Source organism: Salpingoeca rosetta (genome assembly GCF_000188695.1).
Source record: "Salpingoeca rosetta unplaced genomic scaffold supercont1.39, whole genome shotgun sequence".
NCBI lineage: Eukaryota > Choanoflagellata > Craspedida > Salpingoecidae > Salpingoeca > Salpingoeca rosetta.
This window is the reverse complement of record NW_004754895.1, coordinates 173,098-180,813: the sequence shown is the minus strand read 5'-3', so window position 1 is coordinate 180,813 and position 7,716 is coordinate 173,098. Positions and strand designations below refer to the sequence as shown.

At 57.1% G+C, this 7,716-nt stretch overlaps 3 protein-coding genes across 3 annotated transcripts in view; 2 read left to right on the top strand and 1 right to left on the bottom strand.

Moving 5' to 3' along the window:
* The window catches only part of PTSG_11081 (uncharacterized protein), a 2,140-nt gene extending 870 nt beyond the window's left edge, over positions 1-1,270 (top strand). Inside the window, exons 3-5 of the mRNA XM_004987943.1 lie at positions 62-192; positions 443-572; positions 811-1,270. Of these exons, the coding sequence (XP_004988000.1) occupies positions 62-192; positions 443-572; positions 811-981 (432 nt within the window). The 3' untranslated portion in view covers positions 982-1,270. The remainder of the gene's footprint in view (positions 1-61; positions 193-442; positions 573-810) is intronic.
* A 168-nt stretch (positions 1,271-1,438) lies between these two features.
* Positions 1,439-3,424, bottom strand: PTSG_11080 (Dgcr14 protein; the record flags this gene model as incomplete). The annotated part of the gene is made up of 2 exons (XM_004987942.1): positions 1,439-2,880; positions 2,917-3,424. 2 exons carry the CDS (start codon positions 3,422-3,424, stop codon positions 1,439-1,441), a joined length of 1,950 nt encoding a protein of 649 aa, XP_004987999.1.
* A 269-nt stretch (positions 3,425-3,693) lies between these two features.
* PTSG_11079 (TYW1B protein) overlaps positions 3,694-7,716 on the top strand; it is a gene marked incomplete at its 5' end in the record, with an annotated part of 5,653 nt that continues 1,630 nt past the window's right edge. Inside the window, 11 exons of the mRNA XM_004987941.1 lie at positions 3,694-3,846; positions 4,148-4,693; positions 4,910-5,002; positions 5,196-5,296; positions 5,533-5,661; positions 5,826-6,045; positions 6,284-6,331; positions 6,535-6,609; positions 6,767-6,854; positions 7,095-7,194; positions 7,463-7,523. Coding sequence (XP_004987998.1) covers positions 3,694-3,846; positions 4,148-4,693; positions 4,910-5,002; positions 5,196-5,296; positions 5,533-5,661; positions 5,826-6,045; positions 6,284-6,331; positions 6,535-6,609; positions 6,767-6,854; positions 7,095-7,194; positions 7,463-7,523 — 1,614 coding nt within the window. The remainder of the gene's footprint in view (positions 3,847-4,147; positions 4,694-4,909; positions 5,003-5,195; positions 5,297-5,532; positions 5,662-5,825; positions 6,046-6,283; positions 6,332-6,534; positions 6,610-6,766; positions 6,855-7,094; positions 7,195-7,462; positions 7,524-7,716) is intronic.

Here is a 7,716-nt window from a genome sequence, read left to right as displayed (position 1 = left end):
ACACACACACACACACACACACGCACGCACGCAACCAACATACTTGGCTTCGTGCTGGCAGAAACTGCGTGGATGGCATGCCAAAGACACGGAAAACACACAGACGTTGCAGGCGCTCGTGCAGAAGGAGATTGATGCTGGAACCACAAAAGCCAGCGGCTCCGCAACCGACGCCCTGCTCTGGCTCAAGCGGTGTGTGGTGCTTGACACGTGCGCTGGCCAGTCCATTGAAACGTGCTTGTGTTGCGTGTTTCCTGCTTACACACACGCACGCACGCACACACAGTCACACACAGACAGACACACACACACACATGCACACAGACACACAGACACATGCACGCACGCGCACACACACCATGCATTCATGCAAGTTTGTTCCCTCCCTTACCTTGATTGCTGCTGTTCTTGTCGTCCTGTTGTTGTCCTCATCCATGCACAGTGCGTTGAACTTCATCAATGCGTTTCTGGATGAGGTGTTGAAGGGCGAGTCTCCCTCCAAGGCCGCGTCCACAGCATACACCGCCACCCTCAGTCGCTACCACAACTTCTTCGTTCGCCAGATCTTCAATGTGTGTGTGTATGCATGCACGCACGCATGTATATCTGTGTGTGTGTGTATGTGTGTATGTGTGTATGTGTGTATGTGTGTGTATGTGTGTGTATGCATGCTTGCATGTGGATTCGACTTGCACATCCACCTTCACCCCTACCCCCACCCACTCACCACCACCTCGCAAATTTCTTGTCCCATCATTGACACACCGCCTCCCCTTTTGTCATAACCACACCCTACCTCACGCCCCGCAGGTGGCGATGAAGGTGTGCCCGTCGCGTGAGAACTTCCTCAAGCTGCTGCGTCGCGAAGCAGATGCGAGCGACGACGATCTCCTTGAACAAATGCGCGTGTACAACACTGCCCTCAGCGCAAACCTGCACGCGTTGCAGGCGTTTTACGACAAGCACGGCCTGGATGCGTGACATGTCACAACATCACAACCACGTGCACACGCGAGGATCTGCGCATCAGTGATATGCGTTCGCGCGTGTCACACCCCGCTGGCGAGCGTGCTCTGTGATGTGCTGCTGTCGTCGTCGTTGTTGTTCGCTCCCACCCAAGTTATCTCTCATTGTTGCTCAAGTACGCATGCATTCGATGGCATTCGGTTAGTGTTTACTCGTGTTTGTATGATAGCGCCAATACGTGACACCAATGACACAAATAACGTGTGCCATTGACTGTGTTGACAATAAAATCCGCAAACCACCAGCACGAAGAAAGCCAGGCCAACGACAGCAGAGAGAACACACACACACACACACACACACACACACACACAAACGAACACACACACACACAAACAAACAAACAAACAAACAAACAAACAAACAAACAAAGAAAGAAAGAAAGAAAGAAAGAAAGAAAGAAAGAAAGAAATTACAACAAGTTGTCTGTGATGCTGCTTGGCTCCTGCGTGCTGGTCCTGTCCTCGCCAACACCAACACTGTCGTCATCACGGCTGCGCGTGACGGGGGTGTGTGCCGCTGCCCCCTTTGGCGTCGCAACGGGTGTGACCGCGGGCGTGCGACGTGTGTACGATGACAGCGGCGTGGCGCGCTTGCTCCCCGTCTGCCCCCTGTGTGCACTGCGCAGCGCTGCGTTGAGGGACGGTGTTGCTCGTCGCGATGACGACAGTGTTGATGATGATGATGATGATGATGATGATGTGCGTGCGGGTGTTGTGCCCGTCCGCCCCCACAGCGTCTGCGCCAGTCGCTGCGCCGCCGGCGTCATTGTCCGCAGCCGCTCGCTGGCCTTGGCCGTCGTGGGCGTCACCCCACGTGCAGCCGATGCGTGGCGTGACGATGTGTGCTGCTGCTGGTGCTGTTGTTTGCTCTTCCGCTTGCTGCGCGTGGCCTTATCAGCGAGGTCCCGTGCCACCTGCTCCCGCGGCTTGAGCGGGGGGATGTTGAAAACGGGCCCAGGTGTGGCCGGCACGCTGCTCCCCGCGTCCAGGCGGAACGGCGTGCCCTCAATCTCGCCCCACGTCATGAGCGGGTCCATATCGCGGCCGGGCATCGGCGATGGTGTTGCCACCAGCTTGTATCCGTTGACCTGCGGCGTGGCGCCAGCGTCGCCATCGACACCAGGTTGCCCCAGCTGCCTTGCTGCAAGATCAACCACGTGCTTACCACCGCCAACACCACCAGCACCGCCGCCAAGCGTGCTGCGTGTTCTCGTGCCTGCTGTACCCACCGTCCCCGTGCGCCCGGCATATGGGTCGCGCGTGAAGCGGGTGTTGTGGTGGTTGATGCGCGTGCGCTGCTCATCGCTCATGCGGATCAGGTCTGCTGCCGTCAGCGCCTGCGACTGCGGGCCGTACATGAGCGCATTCCGCGGCACATATCGCCACGTGTCAATCTCGTAGCCAAGCCCGAGCGGCTTGTCGTTCTGCGCCTGCTCAAGCGCGAGTTTCGACTTGGCGCTCACCTCGCCATAGTACTTGCGGTACTGCTCAGCCATGCGCTCGTTGGTGTCCTCGATAATCTTCTCAAAGGACGCGTTGTCTTCGCTCGTGTACTTGTTCAGGAACTGGTTCAGTGACAGCGACGTGTCCACGCCCTTCCTGCCGCCTTCGCCCTGTGCTGCGTCCCTGTGCTGCTGCCGCCGCTCTGCATCTTTTACGCCTCCACGCGTCCTCGTCGCTGGCCCTGGCGTGTCTTCGAGGTTGGCCGCGCCGCTGCTGCTGGTGTGGGCAGTGTCCGAAGCAGCATCAGCAGCGTCAGGGTCTGTGCGTTGCGGCGTTGTCAAGGGCGTGTTAAAGGGCTCCGCCTGCTGTGCCCGCCGCTTTGCCGCCCTGGTCTTGGAAGCTGCTGCTGCTGCTGATGAAGATGAGGTGCCGGGTGCGCGTGCACCTGTGCCGACGGCGTTGGTGCCGCTGCGGCGCTGCGCCGGTGTCTGGAAGCGGAGCTTAATCTCGCGCATGCGGTCAAGGTCGTTTGATTCGAGGGCGTCGAGATAGTCTGCTTGCGCCTGCAGCATCGGCAAATCCGGGAAGAAGTCGCGCTGGATGATCTTCTCCAGTGCCGACACGTACTCGTCCTCCTCGAGCACCAGCTTCTTCTTCTTCCTCCTCTGCGTTTGCTGGCCCGGCACGGCAAGTGTCAGCTTACTGGCATCGCGCGTCTGCAGCTGCATGTTTGTCTTGTTGCCGTCCTCCTTGGTGGCCTTGTCTGATGTTGTCGTCTTTTGTTGCTGTTGTCGTTGCTGTGATTGGCTTGCATTATCGCTGCCATCCTTGTTGCTGTGGTCTTGTGGAGCGGGCTGTTGCTTTGGCCGCTTGGATGCAGGGATGGCCTCCACCAGATTCGGCGGCAGTGACGAGATGAGCTCCTTGCTCCTCGCTGTCATGCTCCGCGACATGATGCTCGGCGTTGTCTGTGTCTGTGAGTGTGTGTGGGTGTCTGTGAGTGTCTGTGTGTGTCTGTGTGTGTCTGTGCGAGTGCGTCTTTCGTCGTTCGTTCGCGCTGTTGCTGCCGTTGCTGGTTGTTGTGATCGCTGTTCAATTTATGCTGTTGTAACAGACTTGCACGGCTCTTGCGCGTTTGTGTGTGGATGCAAACACGTGTGGAGCTTGTGGCTTGTGGCTTGTGGCTTGTGGCTTGTGGCTTACGACGACGACGACGACGACGATGGCTGATTCGCAAAGGACGCGGGAGAGTGGGGTTGGCGTGGCTGGCGTGCGGGCTGTGGTGGTGGCTGTGTGCCTTGCCATCTACACTGCGTGGCTGCTGACCTTTGTGCACCCAGCGGCCAACGCCGCTTCCATCATCGACGCTTGGGAGGTCAGAAAGGGATGTTGCGTGTTGTCCGTGTGTGTTGGAGTTGGTGTCTGAGTGTGCGTGTGTGTGCGTTTGTGTTGTTGGAGTCTCTGTGTGTGTTGTGTGGATTGCAATGTATATGATGGTGGTTTGTGCGAGTGTTGCGAGTTGGCTTGTGTTTGGGTACGCTTTGTGTTGTGCTACTTGTGTTGCGTGCGTGTTCTGTTGGAGTGCACGTGCGCATTCCCAAGTGCACAAAGATACCCTCACCCACTCACCATCACACTCACTCACACGTACACTCAAACACACATGCGCATTGTAGGAGCTGCGGTTGCCGGCGTGGGTGTCGTTGATCCTGATCACGTTGACGCTGTACTGGCAAGACCGGTCTCAGAAGCAACAAGAGGCTGCCGCCACTGCTGCTGCAGCAGCAAAGGTGGCACGAGAGCAGGGTGATGTCGCAGAGGACGACGACGGCGACGACACGACCTGCGCGTGCGGAAAGAGTGCAGACTCCTGCTGTCAAAGCAGTGACGACAAGGCGCAAGCCAATGGCAATGACACAGCTACATGCTGCTCCGACTCCAGCGGTCAAGCAGCTGACACCACGAGTTGCTGCCAGGACAAGGGGAACAGTGATGCCACGGACTGCTGTCAGGGTCAGGACAAGGGGAGCGACTCGTGCGGTTGTTCTGGGGTCGAGTCACACACGAAGCCCAGTGCTGCAACCAAGGCTACCAACGCCAACAGCGATGTTCCCGAGCCTGCCACCCTCAACTTCAAGTACGTGGCCAAGAAGCACGCCAACCTCATTGACAAGGACGCTGGGCTGCGTATTCTCTACGGCACAGTCACGGGCACGGCCAAGGTGTGTGTGTGTGTGTGTGTGTGTGTGTGTGTGTGTGTGTGTGTGTGTGTGTGTGTGTGTGTGTTCCTGTGCTTTGTGGGACTGTGGGAGCGTGAGATTTTACGTGTAGTGTGCTGTGTGATTGTGATTATGCATAAGGCCGAGATTGTGAACACGGCGCACCTGTGTATTAACAACCCAACCACGCTGCACTGTTTGCCTGCATGCATGCGTTAGGCGTTTGCTGAGCGGCTTGGGGCGGCTGCAACAGAGCACGGGCTGGCAAACACCGTGGAGACCTTGGAATCGCTTGATGTCGAGTCCCTCACGGTGCGCACGTGCGTGCGTGTGTGTGTACTGTTTGTGCGCGTGTGCGCGTGTATATGTGCGTATGTGTGCGTATATGTGTGCGAGTGCATGATGTGGTTGTACGTTGTAGTTGTGCATGTGTTTGTGTTGCTCACCGCCCTCCACACCCGACTGCTGGTCCTGCGGCCTTGCATCATACTCCGCTATGGTGCAGAGCGAGAAGCGTGTGTGCGTGTTTATCGTGTCGACATATGAGCACGGCACCCCTCCAAAGAACGCAGAGTGGTTCTACACATCTCTCCTTGATGCAGCAAAGTGAGTGAGCTGCAACCAGCGCAGTGGTGGTGGTGGTGGTGGTGGCGCTGTTGATATGGCTGCTAGGACTGCTCTTGTGGTTAGCACGTACGCGTACGCTGTTGTTGTCACGAACACACACACACACACACACACACGCGCCGATCCAATCGCGCCACCATCATCTCACCATCATCTCACCACCATGTGCCCTGCCTCTCCCCCTCCCCTCTCTTCGACTTGCCAACCACGACCAGCGACCACCGTGTCAAGTCGGACCACCTGTCGGGCGTGCGGTTTGCGGTCTTTGGTCTCGGCAACAGCCTCTACCACGACAACTTCAACAAGGTCGCCCGCGAAATCGACATTGCTCTCTCCGGTCTCGGGTCAGTCAGTCACCTTGCGCGCGAACGTGTGTGTGCGTGTGTGTGTGTGCATTTTGCGTATGTGTGTATGTGCGTGTGCGTGTGCATTGTGCTTCCTCGGTGACTGCTACTATCCCTCCATCACCGTCGCGCTCACCATCATGGCACGCCACCACCATCGCCAGGGCCAAGCGCGTGTCGCCGCTGTGCCTTGGCGACGAGAACGTGAGCAAGAGCGCACACGGGGCGCTGGAGAAGGACTACGATGCGTGGCAGGCGGCTGTCATCGGTGACATCGACGCGGGGGACCAGCACTACACGCTTGTGGATGCAGAGAGCAGGTTTGCCGGCGCGTTTGATCACGATGACGATGACGACGATGAGGACACCGCTGGTGCCGATGAAGTGGACGGCGGTGAACTGGACCTTGATTCCGGCGATGAGGGCGTGCGTCATAACCACCACTTTGATGTCGCTGTGTGTGAATGTGTATTAGTCTGTTTGTGTTTCGTGTATAATTGTGTGTATGTGTGTCTGCTGCATCCTGCATTGTTTCATCTGTACATTTGCATTGGTAGCATGTTGCGGATGTTGCTCACTTTCTCATTTGCCACATTGTGTGTGTGTGTGTGTGTGTGTGTAGGGCATGGTGGACATGGAGGACATGGGCGACCTTATCCAGAAGGGCAAGGTTTGTTGTCTCGGATGAAGCGTGGGACCAGGGGGGAAGAGGGGTTACGGTGGGGGTTGTGTATCTGTGCGTGACTGTGGCCTGCTGTGCTGCTTTGTGAGGTCGCACAATCCATCCACCCAACAGCTTACCCGCCCGACTCATTTACCGCCGCTCACCGCAACCAACTGTCCAACCATCCATGTGTCCAATGCCACGGCCAGGCGCGCCGGGCGATGCAGGACAAGGCGGCGAAGGAAGGAAAGCCCCGCGAAATGATCACCCCAAACCTCCGCAAGGTTGCATGTGTGCATGTGTGCACATGTTTGTACGAGTACGCGTGTGTGACAGCCCTGTGTCTTGATTGTCGCAGTTCACCCTCGAAATACCACCACCACCATCACCATCATCCACCGCCACCACCACCACCATCATCCACCGTCATGGTCGTGGCAGGCGCTGACGAAGCAGGGCTACCGGCTGATCGGATCGCACAGCGGCGTGAAGCTCTGTCGCTGGACCAAGTCCATGCTCAGGGGCAGAGGTGCGTTCATCTTGGTGTGTGTGTGTGTGTGATGGTGTGTATATATGTGATGATGATAGTGGTAGTATTAGTCGGTTGCTCTCGCTGTGTTGGCCGCAGTCTCACGCTCGCAACGTCGCTCTTGTTCGTGCTGACCCCGCACATCACAATACATCACGCTCAGACATGTGCAACTCACCGCCACAACTGCCACAACTGTCACTGTCACTGTCACTGTCTCTCGCGCCTCTGTTGCTGCAGGCGGCTGCTATAAGCACACGTTCTACGGCATTGAGAGCCACCGTTGCATGGAGACCACGCCCAGTCTCGCGTGCGCCAACAAATGCGTCTTCTGCTGGAGGTTCGTGCACGTGTGTGTACTTGTGCGTGTGCGTACTTGTGTGTGTGTGTGTGTGTGTGTGTGTACTTGTGTGTGTACTTGTGTGTGTGTGTGTGTGCGTGTGTGTACTTGTGTGTGTGTGTGTGTGAGTGTGTGCGTGTGTGTGTGTACGTGTGTGCATAATGAAACGAAGAACCGCGTGCCTCCTGTCCCTTTTCTTTCTTCGCCCGCAAACATTCCCCCCCCCCACACACACACATGTGTGGTGTACGATGCTACTTGCCTGCAGGTACCACACGAACCCCGTGGGCACGGAGTGTCCGGGGGAGATGGACGAACCGCTTCTGATTGTCAACGGTGCAAAGATAACCACTTCGACATTGGCCGCCACTTCAAAAGAGACGAGGGCGATTCCCCCCCCGATCTCCAGACAAGGTTATCCAAACTGCCCACTGGCGCTCTGCCCCTAGCTAATCTTGTCTGTGTTCATTTTTAATTTTCTTGATTACCTTGAACGAGGGGTATTTCCGGCGTTTCTCGCCA